General features: G+C 38.2%; 5 protein-coding genes across 6 annotated transcripts; 2 read left to right on the top strand and 3 right to left on the bottom strand.

Annotated features, from left to right (window-relative positions):
• Positions 1 to 3,091: 3,091 nt before the first annotated feature.
• LOC145111194 (uncharacterized) lies at positions 3,092 to 4,026 on the bottom strand. The gene is made up of 2 exons (XM_079047489.1): positions 3,882 to 4,026; positions 3,092 to 3,792 (listed from the first exon to the last, which is right to left on the bottom strand). The coding sequence occupies exons 1-2, from the start codon at positions 4,024 to 4,026 to the stop codon at positions 3,092 to 3,094; spliced, it is 846 nt and encodes a 281-aa protein (XP_078903615.1).
• Positions 4,027 to 4,992: 966 nt separating this feature from the next.
• Positions 4,993 to 8,499, top strand: LOC145114976 (MA3 domain-containing protein). The gene is made up of 4 exons (XM_079051105.1): positions 4,993 to 5,269; positions 5,389 to 5,626; positions 6,312 to 6,406; positions 6,497 to 8,499. Exons 2-4 carry the CDS (start codon positions 5,404 to 5,406, stop codon positions 8,297 to 8,299), a joined length of 2,121 nt encoding a protein of 706 aa, XP_078907231.1. The 5' UTR covers positions 4,993 to 5,269; positions 5,389 to 5,403; the 3' UTR covers positions 8,300 to 8,499.
• A 90-nt stretch (positions 8,500 to 8,589) lies between these two features.
• Positions 8,590 to 10,947, bottom strand: LOC145114977 (Haloacid dehalogenase-like hydrolase (HAD) superfamily protein). The gene is made up of 8 exons (XM_079051106.1): positions 10,472 to 10,947; positions 10,077 to 10,147; positions 9,711 to 9,869; positions 9,555 to 9,621; positions 9,368 to 9,463; positions 9,214 to 9,260; positions 8,972 to 9,052; positions 8,590 to 8,835 (listed from the first exon to the last, which is right to left on the bottom strand). Exons 1-8 carry the CDS (start codon positions 10,805 to 10,807, stop codon positions 8,715 to 8,717), a joined length of 978 nt encoding a protein of 325 aa, XP_078907232.1. The 5' UTR covers positions 10,808 to 10,947; the 3' UTR covers positions 8,590 to 8,714.
• An 11,059-nt stretch (positions 10,948 to 22,006) lies between these two features.
• LOC145117684 (putative ripening-related protein 1) lies at positions 22,007 to 22,713 on the bottom strand. Its single transcript, XM_079053988.1, has one exon. It carries the CDS (start codon positions 22,654 to 22,656, stop codon positions 22,075 to 22,077), a length of 582 nt encoding a protein of 193 aa, XP_078910114.1. The 5' UTR covers positions 22,657 to 22,713; the 3' UTR covers positions 22,007 to 22,074.
• Positions 22,714 to 23,924: 1,211 nt separating this feature from the next.
• Positions 23,925 to 26,404, top strand: LOC145117400 (phosphopantothenoylcysteine decarboxylase HAL3a-like). Of its 2 annotated transcripts, XM_079053697.1 has the most exons (4): positions 23,925 to 24,133; positions 24,348 to 24,541; positions 25,550 to 25,898; positions 25,981 to 26,404. In XM_079053697.1, exons 3-4 carry the CDS (start codon positions 25,566 to 25,568, stop codon positions 26,266 to 26,268), a joined length of 621 nt encoding a protein of 206 aa, XP_078909823.1. In that variant the 5' UTR covers positions 23,925 to 24,133; positions 24,348 to 24,541; positions 25,550 to 25,565; the 3' UTR covers positions 26,269 to 26,404. The 2 variants fall into 2 exon arrangements, with proteins under 2 accessions (XP_078909823.1, XP_078909824.1); XM_079053698.1 differs by lacking the exon at positions 24,348 to 24,541.
• The last annotated feature ends 798 nt before the right edge of the window (positions 26,405 to 27,202 follow it).

Here is a 27,202-nt window from a genome sequence, read left to right as displayed (position 1 = left end):
ATCACAATAGACAATAGTGGCTCTAGTGGTGGGGTAGTGAAGCTCCAGGAGAAGATTTCGAATCCAGGAGGTTTCAGCGACAACATTTGCAACCCCGCGATATTCTGCTTCAGCACTAGATCGAGATATAGTACCTTGGCGTTTAGACGACCAGGATAATAGATTTTGACCAAGAAACACACAGTATCCACAAGTTGATCGTCGAGTTTTGGGACAACCCGCCCAATCAGCATCAGAGTAGGCAATGAGACAGCGAGAGGGCGTGGAATATAATCGTAGACCATAATCAATTGTTCCTCGAACATACCTTAGAACGCGCTTAAGTGCGGTAAGATGCGGTTCTCTAGGATCATGCATGAATAAACATATATGTTGAACTGCATATGTGAGATCTGGCCTGGTGAATGTTAAATATTGTAGAGCACCTGCAAGATTGCGATACAAAGTCGGATCAGAGACAGGTTGTCCAGTGTCATCCATCTTGGTCAATGTGTCAGCTGGAGTGTTAACAGGTTTTCATTTAAGCATGTTTGCTCTAGTAAGGATTTCGTGAGCATATTTCTGTTGTGATAAGAACATGCCATGAGAGTCACGAGCTATAGAAACACCGAGAAAATAATTAAGATCACCTAGATCTGTCATGGTAAATTCGGATCCAAGAGTGGTGATGATCTGTTGTATCATCTCAGATGAGGACGCTGTAAGAATGATGTCATCTACATAGAGTAGAAGATAAGCTGTGTGATGACCATGGTGATAAATAAACAAAGAATCGTCACATTTACTATTGGTAAAACCAGATCGCAACAAAAATTGTGCAAATCGTTGGAACCATGCTCGTGGTGCCTGTTTAAGACCATATAAGGACCTTTTAAGGAGACACACGTGATTAGGAAACCTAGAATCTCGAAAACCAGGCGGTTGATGCATATACACGGATTCCTGAAGATGCCCATGTAAGAAGACATTTTTAACATCAAGTTGGCACATTTTTAACATCAAGTTGGCGCACATGCCAATTTTGAGAGACAGCAAGAGAAAGAACTGTGCGTATTGTAGTTGGTTTAACCACCGGACTGAAAGTCTCATCACAATCTATCCTAGGTCTTTGACTACAACCATTAGCCACAAGACGAGCATTATATCGAGCTAAAGAACCATCTGCATGCTCCTTCTTTTTAAACAGCCAAATACAATTAACAATATTCGCATCAGCAGATTTCTGAACCAAAACCCAAGTTTTATTAGAGATAAGAGCATTAAATTCATCCTTCATGGCATTTAGCCAATTTGGGTCATTAATAGCCTGTAAGTAGTTTCGAGGAGTAGATGAGACAGATTGAGTGAGGAGATTAAGTTTACGGACATGTTTGACAATACCGTGACGAGAACGGGTGATCATAGGATGAGTGGAGGAAGTAGTTTGAGTGGGAAGATAACTAGATACCCTGGGGGGAGGATTTGGAGTTGGATCGGTAGAGATAGGAGTCGAAGTGGTGGTCTCGGTGGGAGAAGTGGGAATACCGAGACTAGAGATAGAGGTGTCAAGATTATGATCAGTAGGTAGGGATGAAATTGGAGAATAGAGAAATGTGGTAGCAGTGGAATTAGGAGTGTTTAATGAATCTAAAAAGGAATAAGATGGAGCTGAGTTTGGCGTGAAGGAACCAAATGGGAAAATAGTCTCGTCAAATGTAACATGACGCGAAAGAATGATTGAATTTGTATGAAGATTAAGACACCGATACCCTTTATGTTGATCGGGATACCCAAGAAAAATGCACGGAGTGGATCGGGGAGATAGTTTGTGATCAGTAGGGATGTGAGGATAACAAAGACACCCAAAAACATGAAGGTGAGAATAGTTGGGTTTTTTTAGAAATAACTTTTGATATGGAGATATATTTTTCAGAGTGGCGGTTGGTGTGATATTGATGAGCTAGTTGGCCATGAGAAGAGCTTCTGTCCAAAAAGGTGGAGGAAGACGAGCTTGGAATAGAAGAGTACGAATGGTATTGTTGATAGTTCGTATCATTCTTTCAGATTTCCCATTTTGTTGGGAAGTATAAGGACATGAGAATCGCATTTGGATGCCATGAGAATTACATAGGTTGAGAAATTGGTGATTGTTGTACTCACCTCCATTATCACACTGAAAGTATTTAATCTCAAATTGAAAGTGATTGGTGACATGAGACCGAAAGTGGACAAATTTGTCAAAAACTTCAGATTTTGCTTTAAGAGGGTAAACCCATAAAAAATGGGTGAATTGATCAAGAAATAACACATAATACTTAAAACCAGCATTGCTAAGGACTGGAGATGTCCAAAAATCAGAATGTACAATTTCAAAAGCAAAAGTAGCATTATTATTAGATAATTGAAAAGGTAATCGAACGTGTTTTCCCAACTGACACGACTGACATAACATAGAACTCTTATTGTCTTTACAAGGAATTAACTTTTGCGAAAATAACTGATTAAAAACATCTTGATTGGGATGACCAAGACGTTGATGCTAGATGGTTGAGTTGACCGAAACAAAAGCTTGAGGAGTAGGGAAGGTAACTGGATATAGATCGCCAGAACTATCACATCGGAGGAGTATTTGCTTGGTGAGAAAATCCTTCATAGAAAAACCGTAAGCGTCAAATTCAATAGAACACGAATTGTCACGAGTAAATTTACGAACAAAAATTAGATTTTTTATGATTTGAGGAGTGATAAGCACATTTTTAAGGATAAGAGGACGATACAGGTTGTAATGAGGAAGGACAGAGTGACTGGAATTACTTACAGATATTTTAGAACCATTTCCAACTAAAACCGAAGGAGAATTAAAACTATTATTTCGAACAAAATTGAGTATACATGCATTGGAGTGGAGATGAGAAGTCGCCTCGGTGTCCATCACCCATCCGTCATTCGAAGGATCATTAAGAGACATTGTATTGAACATCTCGGGCAAAGCGGTGGGATGATTTGGACTTGTTGGTGAAGGCTGAAACCAGTGCCATGGAGGAGGGGTCTGTTGGGCCGAGAATGCTTGTTGGGTGTTTGCACTTTGGGAACCAGATGGGCGACGCTGTTGTTAAGTCCATGGCGTTAACTGGGGCTGGTTCCATTGCTGTTGAGTAGGGCTTGGTAGGAGACCTGCAACAGCAACATGATTAACAGGATACCATCCAAAATTCCATCCCGGTGGTGTATGAAAATGTTGGCTGGAGTTGTGAGACCAATGACCACCACGACTTCCGCCGCCCCTGCCTCGTCCCCGACCACCGGTTCGACCACCCCGGTGGTTGAAATTTCCCCGACTAGAAGGATTATTAATGTTTTGATGTTGCTGTTCGGAAATCAAAACAGTAGGAGAAGAAGAAGTTGCATTAGAATTGGGTGGTGCAGCAATCTGTTTGAGGCGTTGTTCTTGATCCATGAGCATTGAACGAACTTTAAGGAATGAAGGCATGGGATCACCGTGACGAATGATTGTAGCAACATTCTCGAACTTGGGATGTAATCCATTGATAGTATAAATAACAATGTTCTTTTCAGGGACAATAGAATCAATATTATCAAGCATGTCTGTAATGGATTTGATTCGAGTGCAGTAAGAAGCGATATCAGAATCACCTTGAGTAATAGTGCGTAATTCATTGTCGAGTTGAATGATCTTTGTGTCTTTGTTGGTGCAAAATAGGTTCTCTAGATCACTCCACATCTCGTGAGCAGAACTTACCTTCTTGAGAACCATTTGAAGCAATGGCTCGGAAATAGTGCAAAAATCCACATCTGCACAATGGAATCAATGCGATTCCATTCATCTGAATCTGTGATCTGTTTCCCGCTAGGAGGCTTCAGATGATCAGCCACTCCAAAACCTGTACAGTGAGTCTGAAACAGCTTTCTCCATGCATCATAATTTAGTTTTTCAAGATCAAGGACAATAGGGATGGAAGCCTTGATGTTGGAGATACCATATGGCTTTTCAGAGGTGGGAACAACAGAACTTGATGCGTCTGGCATGATTCAAGAAAAAGGGATTGACAGAAGGAGAAGAATGAGAAGGAATCGACAGAAGGAGAAGGAGTAGCAGCTAGGGTGAGAAAGAATAGGAGGGCTCTGATACCAAGATAATTGGTATATTTCCCATAAAACGAACCCTTCTCATTAATCAACAATATATATTACATAATACAAGTATAGGGCCAGAATACACAAACTAATATAGGCCTAATAATACAGAATAATATACCCAGCATAATACACATTAACATATTTAACATGAAATGTTAGATTTCATATCATTTTATGTATCATCTCAACAGTTTTATAACAGTCACACGAAATCTATCATTTCAAAATTAATGATTATTTTTGTAATTCAATTAAAAGTTAGTCATTTCACAATATTTTTCATTTGTAATATCACATGATTTAATATTGAATTCCATATATTTTTAGAATTAACTTGGATTATCTATAATATAAACTAGAAGAGGAACTCTGCTTTGCATGGGGGCAGAGGATAGTTACACATTTATAAATGTATAATCAATTAAAGATTTTAGTTAACACGTATATTGAAATAGAGATCAACTAAATATCCGCTCTTCACATGTAATAATTTGATCTAGAAAATATACAAAAAAACCCTTCATCTCATTCACAAAGCCCTAAATAGAAATAGAGATCAACTAAATATCCGCTCTTCACATGTAATAATTTGATCTAGAAAATATACAAAAAAAACCCTTCATCTCATTCACAAAGCCCTAAATACGAGGGTATGGCTGTCTTTTCACTGGAAAACGAAAACCCTAGATTGGTTGAATCTGAACTAAAGAAGGGCAAATGCGCAGACCAATGAGGGTGTACAGTACAACTCACATTAGCGCACAATCGCCACGTGTAACGTCGCTAATAGACGGTGACGTGTCCACGTAACCGTATCCTCCCTATAAAAAAACCTAGTCTCCGTTCTCATCCATTTCTAATTCGTTATCTTTTCTCTCTCATAATACACACAGTGTATGTGTGAGACTGTGTGTTTATTACTCACAATTAACACTGATCTAGGGTTTCATATTACGAATCACCATTTCCTGTCTGCAAGTCGACCTGGAACTGATTTTATTACTGTTTATTGAATAATCATCGTTTTAGTTTCTCCTGTCTTGGCTCGAGATCCGGGCCAAGAGCAGTGGAAGAAGAGAAATCTGTTCGAGAGGTCTATCGCATTTGCTGTGGAATCGAATCTATCTTCTCTGTAAGTGAAGAGAGTCAGTTGATGGATCTATTTTGTAATCAATCGATTTGATTTGATAACGTTTATTGTTTCAGTTGCTTGATTCGCTGGTTGATACTTAGATTGGGAATTTTTTGTAGGATTTGCGACTGGGAATGGCGTCGCCACGTGAGGGGTTTTTGACTGATGAACAGAGGGAAGTGTTGAAAACAGCAACTCAGAACACGGAGATTTTGTCATCGTCGCCGAAATCGCCGTCATGGTTGATGTCTGAACATCAGATTAAAGCTCCGGCTGGGGAAAGGGCGCCAAACGTTGGGATTGCTGTCAGACATGTGCGTCGCTCGCATTCGGGAAAGTTCGTTAGGGTTAAGAAAGGTGCGTGTTATATTTTTTTTCTAGTTGGAGTAATTTTTTTAGGATTGCTATTTTGCCCAACTATAAAGTTAATATTGATGGTCGATTGCATCGTTAGGAAGTGTCACTATTTCGCTTTAACTCCTATGGCTTGTCTCGTCTTTTTGAGAAGATAACTCATATAGTTGCAACATTAGGCGCTGCACCGTGAATTATTTTTTTTACCATATCCGCATCCTTTGTCGATGTACTATCATGTTTTGGTTTTCCGCATAGAGCTTGTGATAAAATTGATTTTTCCTCTGGAAATTTGTCAATAAGATCTGCAATAGGCAGGTAGATGTTTGTTTTAAATTTAAGATCTGAGTGGTAAAACCAGAAGATGATAATAAGCGATAATGGTATTTGGATGAGTGAAATAGGTAGTTACTTGTTTCCATTTGTTACAATGGTGCCTTGAAAATTTGTACCCAAACATGATATAATTCAGCTCCATGTATATTTTGTGTATTTGTTTCAAGGCTACAGCTCCAACTTTTGTATATTTTCGTATTGAGCAAATCTTGGTGTCCTGTTTTTAGTATTGAATCATGATTTATAAATTATAGCCAATTCTTGTGTGTCAAATTGTCCTGCTTTCTGTTTCTTTCGCTTGTTGTAGTTATATATGTTTGTATTCTCTTTTACTGATTAATTCTACAAACAGATGGTGGTGGTGGCAAGGGTACATGGGGGAAACTACTTGACACTGATGGTGATGCTCATATAGATCGCAACGACCCTAATTACGATAGTGGCGAGGTAGCTAATTATGAGCATATTACTTGGATTTTTCAATCCTTTTCTGTTTCTTGTATCACATTCATATTCTTAGCTTTTCATTCATTGTAGGAGCCATACCAACTTGTTGGATCATCTGTCTCTGATCCTTTAGATGAATACAAGAAGAAGGTAGCATCCATCATTAACGAATACTTCACCACTGGTGATGTGGATCTAGCAGCTTCTGAACTTAGGGAACTCGGGTCATCTGAATACCATTCCTACTTCATCAAACGACTCGTATCCATGGCCATGGACAGACACGACAAAGAGAAAGAAATGACTTCTGTTCTTCTTTCAGCTCTTTATTCAGACGTCATCAGCTCCACACAAATCAAGCAAGGTTTTTTCATGCTTCTTGAATCTGCTGATGACCTGGCAGTCGACATACTCGATGCAGTTGAAATCCTTGCTTTATTCATCGCACGTGCTGTAGTCGACGACATCCTCCCTCCAGCATTTGTCACAAGGGCAAAAAAGTCATTACCCGAGTCGTCAAAAGGGTTTCAAGTTCTTCAAACAGCTGAAAAGAGCTACCTCTCGGCCCCACATCATGCTGAGTTGGTCGAACGTAGGTGGGGTGGTAGCACTCACGTAACTGTTGAAGAAGTCAAAAAAAGAATTTCTGATCTTTTAAAAGAATACGCAGAAAATGGCGACACTTCAGAAGCATGTAGGTGCATTCGACAGCTGGGTGTCGCGTTCTTTCATCATGAAGTTGTGAAACGCGCGTTGGTTTTAGCCATGGAGATGCGCGCAGCAGATCAGCTCATTTTGAAGCTGTTAAAGGAGGCATCGGAGGAGGGCCTGATAAGTTCTAGTCAAATGGTCAAAGGTTTCGCGCGTTTACGCGAGAGCCTCGATGACCTGGCGCTCGACATCCCATCTGCAAAATCGTTGTTTGACTCGCTGGTTGACCGTGCGGTTGCCGACAGCTGGCTCGATGCATCGTTTGTGAACTCGGGTGATGTGGCGATGACGGAGCGTGATGACATTTTGAAACTGAGACGTTACAAAGAAGAAATCGTTACGATAATACATGAGTATTTTCTCTCAGACGACATTCCAGAACTTATCAGGAGTCTTGAAGATTTGGGTTTACCTGAATATAATCCGGTGTTTTTAAAGAAGTTGATAACTTTAGCCATGGATAGGAAGAATCGTGAGAAGGAAATGGCTTCTGTTTTGCTGTCAGCTCTTCACATAGAAATCTTTTCAACTCAAGATATAGTTGACGGTTTTGTCCTTCTTCTGGAATCCGCTGAAGACACGGCTCTAGACATCCTGGATGCTTCTAACGAGCTGGCGCTGTTTCTTGCACGAGCTGTCATTGATGATGTGTTGGCCCCACTGAACCTGGAGGAGATTGGTGCCAGGTTGGCGCCGAATGGGAGCGGGAGTGAAACGGTCCACGTGGCGCAGTCGTTGATAGGGGCGCGACATGCTGGGGAACGGTTGCTGAGGTGTTGGGGAGGTGGGACGGGGTGGGCGGTGGAGGATGCAAAGGACAAGATTGTAAAATTGCTGGAGGAGTATGAGAGTGGGGGTGTTGTTGGGGAGGCGTGTCAGTGTATTCGTGACCTTGGGATGCCATTTTTTAACCATGAGGTGGTGAAGAAGGCTTTGGTGATGGCGATGGAGAAGAAGAATGACAGGATGTTGGATTTGTTGCAGGAGTGTTATAGTGAAGGGCTGATTACTACTAACCAGATGACCAAAGGGTTTGGGAGGATGAAAGATGGGTTGGATGATCTGGCGCTTGATATACCCAATGCTGATGCCAAGTTCAAGGCCTACTATGAGCATGCTTTGGTTAGGGGATGGCTGATTCCCGTGCTTAGTGCTGCTAATGGCGATGATGTTGTTGCTTAAGAAGATTTATGTGGATGTGGATGTGGATGATGAGTTGTACGTTTACACACACAGCACGATGTGACATGTTTTCATTATTTGTTGGGGGTGTGATGTATAAAAAATGGTTGTTTTTCGAAAACCTTAGTTAGCTCTCAGACTACTGGATCTTTGCATATCTTCTTGATACGATGATGAATGAACCTACTACTGTTTTAGCATGGTGTTGGGGATATACATATATTTGTATCTTTCTCTTTCCATTTTCAGATTATAGCTCGTATCTCATCTCGCCTTTGCTTCTATGGAAATTTGGTTTTGTGAATTTTAATTCTCAAACTCTTGTTTTTGACAAGATAAGATGAATACATTTTATTCCTTTAGTAAATACAAGAATTGTCAATTGGTTGTGCGATGGGTGGCAGGCATATCCTTCTTAGACGTACTGTTTTTGAAGAAGGGTTGTGCAGAATTCAAAATCAAATCTTTCTTCTGGTGGGTCTCCGATACAATCAAAAACCGCATCTGCATTTGCAAAGTCCTCATCTGCTGTATAACTGTGCAACAATTAAGATATATATATATATATATATATATATATATATATATATATATATATATATATTTTTTAGAATCTTACTATGTATATATAGAGAGAGAGTCCGACTAGTGGAAAAGAGAAAAACATATTACCCACTCTTGGTGACAATACATGTCATTCCAGCAGCTTTTGCAGCTGCAAGGCCTATTCCACTGTCTTCTACAACCACACATCTGCAAAGTGCAAACACCAACAAAAAAATATCACTCCTATTTTCTAACACATTTTATTTAGTGCCATTGGCCATTGCTACTCTTTTCTTCTATTATCTAATTTGTCGTTAAATGTCTACAATACTGAATACCCTTTAATGTATTACATGAAAATACCATACCTTGATGGTTCAACTCCTAGAGTGGTGGCTGCTAAGTTGTAGATCGCCTGCGGAAAAGTATCAAGTATAATCCTTGTGAATACACACACACCAAGTAAAACTTTGAGGTAATCTTGTAGCAAATGAATATGACAAATGAGGAGGAGAATTGTACCGGATCGGGTTTTTTACGAGGAACCACATCTCCTGCAAAAATTTGGATCTTTGCAGCTCGCTCAGGCCCCAAAAGAAACGAGACAATAGCAGACACCTGGAGTCTCATTCAAAACACTATTTTTTACAAATAAACCAATAAAGAATTTGATGACACACATATACATGATTATATATGAGTGACATACCGCCTTTTCATTAGAAGTGCTGCAAACAGCAACTTTGACATCTTTGGCAAAAGCCTGATCAATCAACCTGTTACCAGTAGTTTGTAGTTTAATTAGAATTTAGAAAACATACCAACAACCGAATGAATTGTTTAAAACAAAACAAAAGCTGCTTACTTTGCAACTCCAGGACGAAGTGGCAACAACTTCTTCTCGATAAGGACCATAAACAGCTCGGTTTTTCGTTTGTGAAGTGACGCTATAAACTCTTTCCTTTCTTGTTCCCCTTTTGGCGCCTTCTCTGGCCATGCCGTTTGGTTGAAGTATGCCGTCATTCTTTCATTACATTGCAGAAAGATGTTAATATCATTAATCTCATACTGGACAAGGAGGGTAATTACGTCTTTTGAATTCCTGTCCCACCTTTTTAAATTAACAAGACAAAATTGCAACTTTTGTCTTATGGACTGTGACAGACTCAAGTTACTTCTTGTCCAATACTTGTAACAATTGCGGGATTTAGGGAGTGAAAACATGGTGTACCTTTCTTTTCCACCACCGATTTTAAGCAATTCACCATACAAATCTACATCCCATGTTACACCCAATTCTTTCTGTGCAATAAAATTTAACATCTAGTCAAATTCTTCAACAATACTTCCTATGTAAAAATTTTTTTTATCACATTTTGACTTTTACAAGTCAAAATCAGACTAATTCACAGCCTAAATCCGGATTGAATTATTGAGAAAGTGCTGCTGAAAGTGTATTATATATCATATGCCACAAACAGAACAATTTTTAACCAAATTCATGTGGATACTATACTAGCACTTTCAACCAGATTCTCACCGATTTCGAATCAGAAAAGAAAGAAGTTTACCCCAAAAGTCAAAATGTATCCGAGTAATTTAATTATGAGACAGAATCATACATACTTCCGCGAATGTGTCGTTGAAGGAGACGCGATGGCCGTCCTTCTCGGTATCAACGAGCACGCCGTCGCAATCAAAGAGGAGAGCTGAAGGAAGAACAGGTGAATCAACTGCCGAACATCTGAAACTACTCCCTCTCGATCTTCTACTACAATTGCGAACCAATGGATTCGAAAATTTCGATGTTGAAGATCGAACTGACACTTCTTTGCCGATTACAGAAGAAGGTTGCAATGAGGGTCTGACTTGATGGGTGCTACCATGGCGGGAGGATGTCTTGTTGGTGCTGAAATTGTCGGAGCAAAGAATAGAAGAAGCAGGAACGATGATTGATGCCATTTGGGGTTAGATGGTTGGTCTAATTTTAGTTGAATTTCATGCTTGTTTTTGATGAACTTGTGATGGGGAAATGGGATTTTGTGGAGGGAGAGGAAGGTATGTGCTTAAAAGTTAAAACTTTATCTTCCATGTCCATTGGATTTGCATAGCCACCACATACACCGTCCATGAGAATTGGTTGCAAAATGAGACAAAAGCACTTCCAACCTTCAAAATTATTTATTAACATTTTCATTAATTTTAAAAATATCATGTTTATATATCAATTATCTTGTGTATATATATATGTCTTAGAATTGATATAAAAGTAGCGTCTTGTCAACCCTCCTCTTTTTATTCGTATAAGAAAAAGTTATTTGGCTTAAATTCATTTTGACTTAAAGTTAAAATACTTTTTTTTTTTACTTTGACTACTTTATATATTTAATTCTTCTGTTAAGGAAAATCCTTTTTCACAATATTATTATGTTCGCCGAGTCACACGTCTAGACAACTTAGTTTACATGTTGGAAATCATTAAACACAGTCAATTTTATGTATAAGTTGATCATTTATAGAGTAATTCAAACTCGAATTAACCTTGTTCAATACGGAAATTGAGCTCGAGCTTAGTAGGGATTAACTTGAATTCTTAGTTAACATTTATAGTTCTTTATAATATGTAAGTGTTAGTGTATAAGTAATTATGACCGTAGATCCATCAAGTACAATATTACAAAAATTAGACCAAATATAAAAACTCACAAAAATCTATATTTGTCAAAAGTTATAGTTAGTAGTTCTTAAGCAAAAGGTCTAATGTAGTTTAGGTTGATCACCAACAATCTGCCACTTCCCACTTATGCAAAGGACAACGAAAAACTAATTAAATTGCAAACTCATGTTTTTTTTTTTAAATGAGATTGAAAAGTCTGATTTTATAAAACTTTTAATATACATAACTATTTTTTTCAAAAAAAAATATTATATGTATTTTTCGCCAACAAACCGTCAGAAAGTACAGTTAGAAAACGAAAAAATTACTTAAAAACGCAAATTTTGAACTAATCGCAGTCAACGATGTCATAAATTTCAGTTAAAATATAAAAAACGAAAAAGAAATCACATATAAATCCAGAGAAAATTAAAGATTAAAGATGGACTTATATAATCTACTATTTAGTGCAACAAATCTAAAACATTTATGTGTTCGATTTTATACAGTTTTTTATATGGGCCAAATCTTAGGCTAAAATCTAAGCCCATAGCAAAATCGTAGCGCAATAAAGGAAATCGTGCCACCGCAATTAATAGTATTGCTAACAACGGAGAGTGGATAACTGTTGTTAGTATTTCATCCGGCTGATTTTTTCAACATCAAATCTTGGCCGCGTAAACTCACTAATTACAGTCTCACATTGGATTTACATAAATGTTTTTTCATTTTCTTTGGTGTAACAAGGGTTATCTATAGACAAATCGCATTCGACATTTGGATTTTGGAAATTCGTACTTTGTAAGCTCTAAAGTAGGATGCACACTTGTTTTTTGATAGTTTTCCAAATATCATATTTTTTCATATGGATATCGGGATGTAGTACTTTTTCAATGTATCCTGGTTATAATAAGGGTATATAACAAGTAGCCTTACCATCAAAGTGGACATTAAACTTGGTTACATTAAAATTCTTCGGTTACAATAGGGGTAACACGGTCAATACATCGTTTGATAATTCTTGTCGAGGAGGATGCGACAAAAGATTTAGCGTATTTGTTTGTTATGCAGTTCGATACACCCACATAAGTTAAAATAAAATTAACCAGTTCGCAGACGTGTGAAACCGGTTCAAGATGTACAACTGTAGTCTACCAAAAATCACTGAAATGATCTCATCACCGTTATAGCGTGTGAAACATCCAAAAAACCATAAGGTAAAATTTTCATTTTTAATTTAACCCATAAACACCATTTATTCTTATCAACCATTCAAAAGTATATCAGAGTAAAAATATTTATCAGAGTGCAATCCCAAAATCATAAAGTGTGAAAACATAGGTGGATGTGCTGCGATCAAATCGAACCCTCCCCTTTCGAACTGGAAGTACCTAAAACCATAATCGTAAAAGTGTAAACACAAAACTTAGTGAGTTCCCCAAAATACCAGATACATACATACATACATACATACATACATACATACATACAGCGGGCACCGCCCGACATCCATTGGGCCTCGCCCGGTATTCATCAAGCCCCGCCCGACCTCCATCGGGCCCAGCCCAGTACAGATCTGTTAGTAACATGCGATGGGCCCCACCCAACACACTAATCAGGCCCCGCCCGACATACATACAAACACATACAATACATGAAACAGTCACACATACATATATCATTCTTGTAACAATAATCTATGGGCCGACATCGGTGCCTTTGACCCGCCAAAAGCAGTGAGGAGACTCACCTCAATCCGAGATCACCGAAACACACACACGTTGCCGCTACCGGGTTCCTCACGCTGAACACATCCAAATTATCCTTAATCAATAACTAAGACAATTTCCCATAAACCAAGGTCCAAATCATATTCTAACATACCAATGTGTAAAAGACTATTTTACCCTTCCTATTGTTGGCCCAAAAAAGTAAGGCCCAAACCGAAATGACTCAAGGCCCAAAAATGGCCCAAGAGCCAATCAGGTGTGTACACCCCGTGTACCATCCTGGTACGCCCAACATACCACGTTGAAGCCCAAAAATCAACTCCAATCCTCTTAATGCCTTAAAGACAACATGCATAACTTCCAGATCTGATTCTGATGGGACGTCATAAGTCATAAAGTTCCTGACTTTATGACTTTGCATGGCTTAATGGTGTCCAAACCAAAGCCCTAAATCTCTAACTTCATCAAAAGACCACCAAATCATGCATGGAAGGAATAGAAGGACCAAGATCATATTTTTATGGTTCCTAATAACTCTATAATGGATAAAGTTTCCAACTTTATTCATTAGAATGCTCCAAACAACCAAGATGTAACGCCCCGATTCTCAGGTATTGATTTTTATATAAGATTTTTCTTGATTTCAAGGTTTACTCGACGAGTTGGTTGCCCTACTCGTCGAGTAGCAGCGGGTTGGTCCACGTGTTTTAGTGACCTACTCGCCGAGTCCAAGAAGGGACTCGACGAGTAGGAGCTGGCAGATGAAACCCTAAATTTCGGGGTTTTGCACCCTATTTAAAGGATCATTGGCCTCCCCTTTACAGCCCCTTGACACTCTAAAACCCTAAATCGTGTGTGTGTGCTTCATTGGTGTGTTTAAGCTTGGAAGAAGGATCTTGGTGAGGAAAAACTTGGGGAAACAAGTGGATTGAAGCAAGGAACTCGTGGGAATCAAGATCTATTGCAGTTGGCATCTTCTGGAAGGTATTAAGCTGTTATCTTAACCCCATTTCATTATAGATCTCTTTTGGGTGGATTTTAGGGCTTTTCTAGCATAATAAGAAGCCACTCTTGGGTATAAGCTAAGATCTGAAGTTGTAACTTCAGATCTGGACTCTCCTTGGTCTCTAAGTCCATAAAGTTTTCAGCTTTGGCAAGCATGAACCTTCCCTCAAGTGTGAGACTTCTTTACAAGCTTAGTTTTGTCATGTTAAGACTTTGGAGCTTTGCATGCACGTAAAGTTTGCAACTTTACGTGATAAACATGCCTTGGGAAGTTGGATCTACAATTTGGAGCCTTAACATGGCTTAAAAAGCCTCTGTATGGATGAAGGACTGAAGGGACTCGGCGAGTCGCATGTCAACTCGGCGAGTCCGATGAAGATTTTCGTGGGCTCGGCGAGTCAGATGAGTGACTCGGCGAGTCGGCTAGGGTTTTCCCAACCTTTGGACACGTATGGGCTTGGCGATTTGCAAGAGGATCTCGACGAGCTGGCCAAAGAGGTTACAGCCACAAACCTTAAGAACTCGACGAGTCACTCCAGTGACTCGGCGAGTTATGCAATGAACTCGACGAGTGGCTGGTTGTACTCGTCGAGTTGAGGTCAACATGGACTGTTGACCTTGACCGTTGACTTTGACTTTGACCAGGGGTTGACCAGTTGACTTCTGGGGACATTTTGGAAATTGGAAATTTACAAGCATGGTCCTATGGTGGATATAGGTGGTGGAGTTTGTGCCGACGATCTGAGAGTTTGAGTTTATCTTCGAGTCGGCAGTATGAGGTGAGTTATCCTCACTATATCAACAGGGTCTAAGGCACCAAGGCCGACCCTTTATGGATTGTATCCGGATTATGGCATGATATGTTATTGATTACATCCTGGTAGTTAGGATGGTAATATGCTTATGCTTAGTGACCTGGTTAGGTCAGTGTCCTGGTTATAGGATGATGTTATGTTAGCGACCAGTTAGGTCTGTGTCCCGGTTATGGGGATGTTGCTATGATTAGTAATCTGTTAGATCGGTTTAACTGTTATATGATATGAGCTAGCGTATGATATTTATGTGCACATGTTTGTCTGGTTGGGGGTTGGGTTGAGGCGGCCCTGCTTTGTGCTGTAGGCCAACATACCCGGCGGGCGGTCCGGATAGGCTGTAGGCCCTACGAGGCGGTCCAGTCATGCCGAAGGCTCGGGAGCGGTCCAGATAGGCTGTAGGCCCTGCGAGGTGGTCCAGTCAGGCTGAAGGCTCATTATGCATGTTGTTCTGTATTTGTTGATATGATATGATTATGGTTATATGGGTTGGTATTTTGGAGGAACTCACTAAACTTTCGGGCTTACAGTTTTAGTTTATTGTTTCAGGTACATCAGGGGATCGCGGCAAGGCGAAGACATGATCATACAGATCCTCATGTTTTATATATGTTTCTGGGAAAAACTCTGATATAGACTATTTGAAAACAAATCTGTAATAACTGTTGGTTTTAAATGTTTTTGAAAAGTTTTAAATTGGCTTGAATTTTTGGGTGTTACACAAGATCTAGTCTTTAAGTCTCAAAGGGACCAAAAGTGCATCTTTTTCAACTTAATCCATTAAGTCTAAGTCTCCAACCTTTAGATTTGAATCAATATGATGTTTAGATAGATTAAGTTGGAAACTTTCCAACTTTATCCATAACAAAGTCACAAACTTTGAAAATCTAAATTTTATGCACCAAAGTGACCAAAAGCTCGTAACACCCAAGACTAGCTAGATCTATCAAACGCATCATCAAGATTCAAGCTTTATACCTCCAGAAGAAAGATCAAGGTGAACAAGATCTGGATCTACAAGCTCCAATGCAACCACCACTTCTCCAATGAGCTCATTCTTCTCCAAGATGCACCAAGAACACTCCAAAGCACCCAAAAACTCCTTATTTAGCTCACAAGGCTCAAACGAGGGTTAGGGTTTCAAGGGATGACATTGAAGAAATGGAGGCTGAGAATGAAAATGGTTTGGGGAAGTTAAGGAGATTAAATAGAGCTCAAAACCCTCAAATTAGGGTTTGCATCTGACCTGCGTACGCCCAACGTACTGGTTGATCCTCCGCAATCTCTCCTGCCCAGTACGCCCTGTACGCTCAACGTACTCGGCTTAACCTCATATCTTCATAACTTCAAAAAGTCATAACTTCTTCGTTCCAATTTCGTTTTCGGTGATCCTTATATCCACAGAAAGGTATTAAAGATATCTACAACCCTATATAATCACTTTCGACTTAAAGCACATCAAACTAAAATCCTTAATTCATAAAAGAAGTCTAAAACATCACTTTTCCCATTTTACCCTTTGACTCCAAAAGACAAACCAAGGCTTTAATCGCTTATCCAATGTTATCATCGTCATACAATAAGGTCTAAACCCTATTCTGTTGAAGCCAAAAGCCTTTTTTTGATCTGTTTATTGTCCACAATCCCAGAATAAGAAACTTCTCAAAACAAGATGTTACAACATGCCCACAAGGTACACTACTTTTTTTTCTTCCCATTTTCCATATCTACAAATCCTACGATCGAGATATACAACTATAGTCTACCAAAAATCAGCAAATTTAAAGTTGACGTTGAAGATGTGTCATATGTCCTTAAATAACGATAAATATTATATAAAAATGAATATATCTATATTGAATCGATTCCTTGTAATAATTTTAAGTTAAAATGAACTTCGTTTGAATTTAATTTTTTTTATGTTATCTGTAATAAAGGTTATTCATGAACATATTGCACTCCTAATTTGGATGTTAGAAAGTTATATATATATATATATATATATATATATATATATATATATATATATATATATATTGTAACATCCCATTTTAAATATAATAATTGAATAATAAACCCGGAACCCAGAGAAGCAATTTTTATTATTTTATATGTTGTTATAGTTCAAGATCAGATAATAATTAATGGAGTGTTGGTTGCGGGGTGCCAAATGATATACTTTTGATTTCCGAAAGTTAAAAGTGTGAGTTTCGGATTGGTTTCGTAAATAATTATGAAGGCGGGGACTATTGGGTAATTGTTGGGACGTAATATGAAGAGATGTTGGAAGCTAAGGGCTAAATGGTAAAATTCGGACTCAAATTGTAAAGAGTTTTGAAGGTCAGGGTTAAAAAGGGAAATTAAGGTTTTGTTTTGAAAGGAAATGGAGAAGGAGGGGCGAGTTGTGTCAATATGGGAAGAAGTTTCATGTGCATCGGGTATTTAACGTAACTTCTAAACCCTAACCCTAAAGGATGTAACAGCTGACACCCCACACCTTCTTCATCCTACCAGCCGCCACCCTCTCCCTTCCCCATCGTCCGACTGCCACCATCCTTCCCACCCGACTCGCTTGCTGTTCCGACCAACCAAGACTGCCATCGACGTTGCCATGGTCGGAGATAACGAAGATCGACGGGTGAACCGGGAACGATAGCCGTTGTTGTCGTTTCCGGTGGGGGGTGCGACCACCACAGTTGAAGACCAAGACCGCCGAAAGCGCCCTGCTTCGCCATCGTGACGTACGCTCCCCTTGACGCTGCTAATCTCTTCATCGCCTCTCTCTGCAGACGTCGTTCTTCTCCCTTCGTGTTCGCTCGAGCTCGCTGCTAGCCACCGCCTGCCGCCACGGAGTGACTTAGATAGGTGCGTGGTTCAGTTTAGATCGACGAGTGGGTTCGTGTTCCAGTAGCATGGTTTGTGTGGGCGTGTTTTGCTGGCCGGAAAACATGAAGAACCACCATGGCAGCCAACCATGGTGGTTGCCGCCCGTGTTGCGCTTTCTGCCGCCACCAGCCATTGTGTGTGGTGGCTGTGTGTGTGAAATGGGGTTTAAGTGTATGTATTTCAGTTTAATGTAATCTTTGGGTGTTGTTTGGCCGGAAATGTCACCACCACCACCGTGAGGTGGTGGCTGCCACCATATACCACCACCGGCCACCACAAGGGTGGCTGTGTGTGTGTTTATCAATTAGTGTGTGTGTTATTTTCTTGATTAAAGCATTGTAACATGTAATTAGAGACAAGAATAATGAAAAGAAAACTCAAACCACCACCGTAAGGTGGTGGCTGCCACCACCGGCCTCCGTGTCGGGTGGCGGTGTGCTTTGATTGCGTTTGGACCCCGTTTGGGGGATGTTTGGACAATGTGTGACCAATGAAACCCTAATGGGCCCAAAGAAACCCTAGTGGCCCAATGGAACCCTAATGGGCCAATGAGGCCCAATGTGACCTAAAAGCCCAACCAATGGACTAAAGGGCTAGTATTGGGTTGGAAAACCTTAATTAGGGTTTGGAAAACCCTAATGGCATAAGACCCAAATTTTGAGAATTTATCGGGACACACACGAGATTATTTAATAACTTGAAATATTAAATAATAATCATTGACAAAAATTAACCTAAAAGCAATATTGGACTTAATGGATTAAGTCCTTAGTAGATTAAGTCATTAGTGGGTTAAGTAGGAACACTTAACCCTAATCATCATTTCATGTGAAAGCCCTAATCTCACTTGGGCCTTGAATTGGGCCTTCCTGTTGGGCTTTGGCGATTGGACTATTGGTGGGCCATCCAAGAGCAAGTTAATGGACCAAAGTAATTAGATGGGCTTTAGGGTAAGGCCCATGTGAGGACTTGGGCCCAACTTGGAAAGTTGGGCCATAAATGGGCCATAATTGGGCCTTCATGATTATGTGATATTGGATCATGGGAATTGGATTGGAATAATGGGATGGGCCTTAAAGAAAGACCATGTAGAGGTCTGGGCCCAATTTGGAAAATTGGGCCATGTGTTGGGCTTCGGCCCATTACTTGACTATTGGGTTTTGTAGTGTGAGTTGGACTTTGGGCTTGGAACCCAATTATTAATTGGGTGTTGTTTGATGTTGGCAGTTTGGGAATCTGTCAACCAACAGTTGGAGTTTCATCCGCGGGACTTCAATAGTGCCAGGTGAGTTATCCTCACTATGTCAATAGGGTCTAAGGCACCAAGGCCGGCCCTTATGGATTGTATCTGGTTATGGCATGATATGTTTATTGATTACATCCTGGTTATAGTACGTTGTTATGAGCTGTATGATATGTGCTTGTTGTTGATTGATTATGTGTTATGAGTATGTCGGCATATGTATGTGTATGTTTGGGTTGAGGCGGTCCTGATTTATGCTGAAGGCCAGCATACCCAAGGCGGTCCAGATAGGCTGAAGGCCTGCGAGGCGGTCCAGTCAGGCTGAAGGCTCATTATGCATACTGTTTGATAGGATTAGTGATATGTTAGTTCTGCCTCCTGGTAGATAGGATGACACTATGCTTGTTGATCTGTTAGATCTGCATCCTGCTGGTTAGGATGAGGTTATGTTTATGCTTAGTGACCTGGTTAGGTCGGTGTCCTGGTTATAGGATGTTGATGTGCTATATGATTTATTAGATCGGTTTGATTGTTATATATGTAAGCTAGCGTATGATATTTATGTTCACATGTTCGTTTGATTGGGGGTTGGGTTGAGGCGGTCCTGCTTTGTGCTGTAGGCCGACATACCCGACGAGCGGTCCGGATAGACTGTAGGCCCTGCGAGGCGGTCCAGTCATGCCGAAGGTTCGGAAGCGGTCCAGATAGGTTGTAGGCCCTGCGAGGCGGTCCAGTCATGTTGAAGGCTCATGATGCATGCAGTTCTGTATTGGTTATATGATATGGTTATGTTTGTATGGTGTTGGTATTTTGGGGTAACTCACTAAGCTCTCGGGCTTACAGTTTCAGTTTATTGTTTCAGGTACATCAGATGATCGCAGGAACGCAAAGGCGTGATCGTACAGCTCCTCATATTTTATGGTTTTATGAATTGATTCTGGGGATACTCTGATGTCTAAACTATTTTGAAAACAAACTATAATAACTTGAGGGTTTTAAAAAGTTTTAATTTGACTTGAATTTTATAGGTGTTATATATATATATATATATATATATATATATATATATATATATATATATATATATATATATATATATATATATATATATATATATATATAAGTGGTACCCATTGGTATATCAGGAAATCGTATGAGTTTAAAGAAAGATGATTTGCAAACCGAATTTAATCAAAAATTGTTTATAGAAAAAGAATAGGGCATTTTGGTGAAAAATTATAATTCAAATCATAAGTAGGGTAAACGCCCTCGCTTGTTACCCGCTCTCCGCAGACCCCTTCATACTCGACGCATCTATCTTACTTGATTTTTCACCGCGTTTTCATAATTCTTCTTTGAATGGGGCAAATTTGGTGCAATCTCTTCTATGGCATTTTTCATTACATGAGTATAATCATCGTACCATTATCGTTGGTCTAACAATCAGACAATTTACTTTTTAATGATTCTTCTTTGCAATGGATATGACCTGTGTCTTTGGTCTTCCTGGCTGACGTTTGTCCATTATTGATAGTTTAACACCAATCGGTCATCAAATCATCGACCATCTGGATTCTCCCAATCACAAAAAATAACCAACAAAAATCTATAATTTTTTTTTCATGTCACCTAAATTTTTGCAGATGGTCACATGTAAAAATCTAAAAATATAAAAAAAATCATAGGCCAACTAGATTTTTGTAATTTACTCGAAAAATCTTAAAAAAATCACGATACCATCTAGATTTTAGTAGACAGTGACATACAAAATAAAATTGTGACTATTTGAATGATTTTTTTTTTTGAAAATTGTTTCCAATCTGTCTCTGTATTAAATTATACAAATATCCTAAGTTAAACACTATTGATCAAATCTCCACCCAAAAAAAAAACAATTCCACCCATCGTCTCCTACGAACTTGTCCTCACGAACTTCTGATTTTATCAATCGGTCACTCACACCAGTGAAGCACTACCGTGTCTCAATTTTTCTTAACTTATCTCTCTCAATCGCTCTCGCCACCGAAGAACTGCCGTCTCTTGATTTTTCTTATCAGGTAAATCCCCCACCTTGTTTTTCAATTTGTTCTCTACTTTTTGAGTGTTCTTTGCTCTATTACATGTAATTCTGTAATTTGAACGATTAAGAGCCTGAACTAAAGATAGTAAAATCGAATCCCAGTAAAAGAAAGCCGTACGTGAATTTTTGTATTTGATTATCTTCTTCCATTCAAAAGAAGCCCTCTCACTTCTGGTAGTGGAGAGTTCCTTTTGAAATTTCAAATATTAGTAATAATAATAATAAGATATACAAAAAACTAATTATTAAATCAATTCAATATGAATTTCTGGAAGACTGGAACTGTAATCTAAAAGCCACAATGTCAATTTGAAGAATAGAATGTTTAACTTTTCCAGATCAAGAGACGACACTAACTCTACTGTCAAATTGAACAACTTTATTAGCTCCATAAAATTGAATCCTTTAAATTCCAAAACTTCAAATTCCAGTTTATTTGTCAAAACTAAAATCATTACTACACAAACCAGTGAAACCACAAACCAAACTGCCTCTTATTTTTGTGATTATCTTTCTATTGTAGTTTTAACCATTAAACAAAATTATAATTAAGGATAGTTTGTTAAAATTTTGCCATATTGATAGAACAAGAAAAGTGAAATAAGAAAAGAAACACATAGTCATGGATTTATCGATTTTCCCAAGAGGAAAATAACGCAAATTCTGTGCTTCAGACATCTGGCAAGAAACAAGTAGTTGAACAGTAATTTGAAATAAAAAGTCTTCGCTTGATTATTGTTTTTATTGTCCAGGCTCTCTGAAGGTTTATAAATTTATTCATAAACTCAAGCGACCTGATCTCATCATCGAATTGGCATCAAGCATCTGACCATGCAACTTTGGCCTCACCCCAGTCACTCTTAGGCACCCCGAGGGCCTTCCAAACAGCTTTAGATGCATCCACGATGTTATTAGGACATGGTGGTTGGTATCCATGCTCAGCATCACACCCTACAGTGGAGTCACACTCATCGACCACCTTAGCCTTTACACTCTTATCATTATAGTGTATATTGATAAACTTAGAACACCTTTTTCTGTTGTTATACCAGCCAGTGGACAATGCAACAATTAGCGTATTATCTGAGTGATACTTATCATCACATGCGGATGGTCCTCCACCATCCCCACCTTTTTGAAAACTGTTTATCGTTAGTGTCGCCTTTGTATGTTTAGTGACAACGGGTGAGCATTTGTACGTGGTGTAAAACTTGCCTTCTTTGCAACAATCTGGATCGTTCACACATGTCCCATGAGGGGGTTTTTTACCTCTCAACTTTCCACTCGCCTTGCAAGACTGACCATCAACGCAAGATATAAACAAGGTAATGAATATTGAAAAGAGAATGAGGATGATAACTCTTGATACCTTCATTCTATATTTGTATGTTGATGACATGTTTGGTGTGAAGAAATTGTCTTCAAGGAAGCTAAATATATACAATGGAGTTTTTGTCGTGTGCTCGAATTGTTTTTAGGGATTTTATGTATGTTCGGTTGAAATTACTATGTCAATGTAACAACTAGAGCTTTGTGACTATTTGTTTGTATCCTTCAAACAAAATCTTAGTTAAAACAATGTGTGTTAAGCGGAGAAGTTATAAACTTGATTCAGGAATCTATGTTGGCTTGAGTTTATTTTTGTAAGTTTCTTGTGTTACACATTTAATAGAATACTTGACTTGCTTGAAATTTTGTTTGTATCATAGGAACAAAAGGTCTCAATCAAAGAAAATGTTTTCAAGACAGAAATTTCTGTCTTTGGATCTTATCTTATTTGAATTATTTATAAAATTCTAGAGCTACATTGTTATTTTCAATTAATTGTCGATGAACCCATGGAAAAAAATATATTAATATCATTTAGTTGGACATTTCTTTTAACTTTTGAATTGTTCAATTGTGCGATCACAACTTCTTATTACTCAGCATACAACTTTAAAATACAACTTTAGGAGTTTTGGACATCGGTTCGATTTTACCCGACGAATGTATTTATTAAAATTCAGACATCATATTTTTCCCCGACGAATGTATTTATTAAAATTCAGACATCATATTTTTCAATTAAATACGGTGTATGTTCAAATTATATTTTCTTTTAATTTTAAAGAAATGCATAAATTACATTTTTAAATAAGAGGGAAAAAACACATCAAATACCTCCATGGCACAAAAAGATTTATTCGGTACCGATGAGATTTTTGTGGGTATACCCTTACAAAGTAATTTAATTTTGAGTTCTTCATCGATGTTTAGTTGTAAGTGAAGGGTCTTGAAGAAGAAGATGTGTGGTGCCTTTTGGGTTGTGTGTTTATGAATCTAGATTGAAATATCTATGGTTCATTTTTATCTTTTTACAAATGAATCTAATTTTGAGTTCTTCATTGATAGTCATTTTAATTTTAGTAAGAGCAAAATCCACAACGAAACATGTTCAAAAAGACCTTGAATCCAATTTTTCTAAGGTTTAGATCGAAACCCCGAAAAAAATGCAAACCGCAAAAATTATTTTTACGGGTTTGTCTAAAAATTACAATGATTAAAATTTAAAACTGTAACTTACAGTAAATTAAAAATAATAGGGACTAAAAATGTAATTTATACGTTTCCTGAAGATTAAAAGGAAAACATAGGCGATTTAAAGTTACAGTGGGTCTTTTGACATCTCGTATAGTTGGATGACTTTCTAAAGTTCTCTTACAAAATTAGGGCATGAAAGCTTATTGTAAAATTTAGAAAGTTGAAACGAGTTTGAAATTTTCATTTGCTCCATATCTACCGCTTAAGTTGGGCAAATTCACTGAAGGGCTGATTAATCGGCGACGGCGGCCAACAACCGACGGCGAAGCAAGGGGATATTTTTTTGATTTGAGGTATAACTTCTCTCTTCTTCAGTTTAACACTCCATATCATGATCCACAACAAAATTGCGTTTGTTGTTTATGTTAGTTAGAGAAATAGCAATTGTCAAATTCTAACAGTGAATTCTCAATTGTCGGTGCTATTTACAAAATCTCTTCCTGCATTTTAGTTTTTGTAAGCTATCCATCCTATATAGCCTTTTCGTTGTTGTCGGTTTCTTTCCAGCCTCTCTCGCCTTATACATACACACCACCATCACCGCCCTGTACCGCGTCCTTCTTCTGCATCACCATGTCGCGCTGCCTTGTCTGTTAGCTATCGTTGTTGGTGGAAACCGGAGTTTCTCACAAACGCTAACAACTTCTTCGCTGGAAACCGCACTTCGTCAGACCACCCAATAAATTATCTGACTAACTCAGGTCTGCCTCTCTGCTTTCTCAAGCTTTTGTCTTTGCGATTTTAGATTCAGAGATGGGATTTCTACGTTTTGGGTTTGCGATTTTATGGGTTATTTTTGATTTGGGGTTTGTTTGGTGATTTATACATTAACTGGAAGTATCGATACCATAAACAGTACTGTGCCGTTTTAGGTTCTGCCTTCTAGGATTTAGGGTTTCTTTTGGTAAGTGCAATTTTAGTGCCTGCAGTCTTTCCCCGATATGTTGTTGCTTTTAATGGGACTTCATTTATCTCACCAACCATTGTCTGTGCCATTTCTTGCATTAAAGCTATAAGGAACTTAGGCAACTTATCAATGCATCTTCGTTTGGCACCTTAGAACATACACAAATCAAAACCTGAAACCGAATTGCAAAAGAGCTGTTATGCGTATGAATATTGCCACTGTCAAGCATTGAAGGTGACTGAAAGATATATCCTAAAGGAATTCATGAAAGGATAGCATCTAATGTAGCTAATGTACCTGTGATTACCTATGTTCTTGGAGATGCTGATAGTACATATAAGCATAACTCACAATAAATAAGTAAATTTTAGTTAGATTAATAGTCAAACTAAATAGAAGGAATATCAAGGTCAGCATTGCCTGCCTGTTGAGGGATTGCTTAAGTTTTTTGATTTTCTGTTGCATCTTAGAGTGTACACACTTCAAAACCTCAAACCCTTTATAGCAAATTGCAAAAAATTGTTTAGGGTTAGGTGTTATTGTTGTCACTGTTGTAGAAACTGATTGTTTTTGGACATGACGTTTGTAGAAACTGAGTGCAAATTAATGTAAAATATACTATAGATAAATTCTAATTTTTGCAATTCAATTTTCTTTTTCAAAACATTACGAGTAACCATGAAATACAAACATAGGAACACTTGATTTGTGGTGGATCACCTGATCTTTAACTTTTGCTAACTTCTTTGCTTAACATGGAACATAGATGTAATTTTAATGGTATCCTGTTGTTCAATTTCAGTCTTGAGGGGGCATCTATGGCATCTGGTGAAGGTTTAGATGCAATGCAAGTGAATAATGGTTCTAGAAGACCCCGGATTCTTCTAGCAGCAAGTGGAAGTGTAGCTGCCATAAAGTTTGGAAACCTCTGCAGCTGTTTCTCTGATTGGGCAGATGTAAAAGCTGTTGCCACACAAGCAGCTTTACATTTCATTGACACAGCATCTCTTCCAAAGGATGTCATTCTCTACACCGATGAACACGAATGGTCATCTTGGTCAAAGATTGGAGATACTGTGCTTCACATAGAGCTTCGTCGATGGGCTGATATTATGGTAATTGCTCCCCTGTCAGCCAATACGCTTGGCAAGGTAAAATTACATTTTTGCCCTTTTGTCTATACTCTTAATAATGTTGAATGAAAATAGGTAACAGTTTAAGAGTTGTATGTAGATTGCTGGTGGACTGTGTGACAACTTGCTGACAAGTATCATTCGAGCATGGGATTATGAGAAGCCAATATTTGTGGCTCCAGCAATGAACACTTTTATGTGGACAAATCCTTTTACAGAAAGGCATCTTATGACAGTGGATGAACTTGGAATTACGCTTATACCCCCCATCTCTAAAAGGCTTGCTTGTGGGGACTATGGCACTGGTGCAATGGCTGAACCTTCTCTCATCTTCTCAACTGTACGACTCTTCCTTGAGTCGCAACCAAATTCTTCAACAAATCATTAATCTTAATTTCTCTTTCTTGTATTATGAAACCGCTAAGATCATCGATAGTTATGCAAGACTCGGCATAACAGGTTGTAGTTGTACTGTGTTTGGTATGCATTCATTAACATGATAAAAACTTATATGAGGTTTTAAACACTTGTGTATATATCTTTTTCCATCCCACATATTTGATTTCTTTTCCCATCCCAAATAAAATATTCTATTAAGTAATTTAATATATTAGTTTTAAAGGAAAAAATTTGCTTACAAAATACAAAGGTAGTTGAGACTAAAGAGCCAAAGAGGAATGGAAGAGCATGTGGACTGTGGAGTCGAATTAACTCAACATGCATTCATGCCCAAACAGACAGACACATTGCAATCTTGCAATATGTGCACAAATTTCCATACAATTAAAGTCCTGACCACCTCCTTAAAAATTTAAATATATACTCCCAAGTTACACCTTACGTGGAGCTACATTACATTCAATTTTGATCAAGATTCAGTTATTTCAATCAAAGTTTTAAAATTTTATTATTTCAATATGCATTTCTTCTTAATATAAAGTGGACTCAATTTCATGATCTCAAATAAAAGTTTTGATTTTTGTTACACCCTAAAGCCCATATTGAAAATTTCATAAATATATAACATCCAAAAATCCTACTATTCACGGATTAACTATCATGTGCATATAAAGATTATGCCTACCAACATATATTGCTCAAACTAGATGTAAAACCTATGTATTACACGGATTGATTAAAAAAGAAATTAAGTATTAAAGTGTAAACAATAAATATTTTTAAAATAAAATTTTAAAATAAGAAATAAAGAAATGTATTAATTGCAATTTAATATCATATTTATGACATTTAATACTTTACATATATAAATATATAAATATTATATGACTTTTTAATTTCAAAATTTGAAAAACCTAAGAATT

The sequence above is a fragment of the Lactuca virosa genome, chromosome 5, assembly GCF_052849685.1.
Source record: "Lactuca virosa cultivar CGN04683 chromosome 5, Lactuca_virosa_CGN04683_v6, whole genome shotgun sequence".
Taxonomy (NCBI): domain Eukaryota; kingdom Viridiplantae; phylum Streptophyta; class Magnoliopsida; order Asterales; family Asteraceae; genus Lactuca; species Lactuca virosa.
This window is presented reverse-complemented; position numbering and strand designations above follow the sequence as displayed.

What these genes read in the sequence shown, in the direction of transcription:
- LOC145111194 (XM_079047489.1), bottom strand. Translation starts at nt 4,026, where the DNA reads ATGCCAGACGCATCAAGTTCTGTTGTTCCCACCTCTGAAAAGCCATAT. An exon ending in GTTTCAGACTCACTGTACAG is followed by an intron (nt 3,793 to 3,881) that starts GTTTTGGAGTGG and finishes TCCATTGTGCAG; the next exon opens with ATGTGGATTTTTGCACTATT.
- LOC145114977 (XM_079051106.1), bottom strand. Translation starts at nt 10,807, where the DNA reads ATGGCATCAATCATCGTTCCTGCTTCTTCTATTCTTTGCTCCGACAAT. An exon ending in TCAACGACACATTCGCGGAA is followed by an intron (nt 10,148 to 10,471) that starts GTATGTATGATT and finishes TTTATTGCACAG; the next exon opens with AAAGAATTGGGTGTAACATG. An exon ending in CTAGGAGTTGAACCATCAAG is followed by an intron (nt 9,053 to 9,213) that starts GTATGGTATTTT and finishes TGCACTTTGCAG; the next exon opens with ATGTGTGGTTGTAGAAGACA.
- LOC145117684 (XM_079053988.1), bottom strand. Translation starts at nt 22,656, where the DNA reads ATGTCATCAACATACAAATATAGAATGAAGGTATCAAGAGTTATCATC.
- LOC145114976 (XM_079051105.1), top strand. Translation starts at nt 5,404, where the DNA reads ATGGCGTCGCCACGTGAGGGGTTTTTGACTGATGAACAGAGGGAAGTG. An exon ending in GTTCGTTAGGGTTAAGAAAG is followed by an intron (nt 5,627 to 6,311) that starts GTGCGTGTTATA and finishes TTCTACAAACAG; the next exon opens with ATGGTGGTGGTGGCAAGGGT. An exon ending in CTAATTACGATAGTGGCGAG is followed by an intron (nt 6,407 to 6,496) that starts GTAGCTAATTAT and finishes CATTCATTGTAG; the next exon opens with GAGCCATACCAACTTGTTGG.
- LOC145117400 (XM_079053698.1), top strand. Translation starts at nt 25,566, where the DNA reads ATGGCATCTGGTGAAGGTTTAGATGCAATGCAAGTGAATAATGGTTCT. An exon ending in CAGCCAATACGCTTGGCAAG is followed by an intron (nt 25,899 to 25,980) that starts GTAAAATTACAT and finishes AGTTGTATGTAG; the next exon opens with ATTGCTGGTGGACTGTGTGA.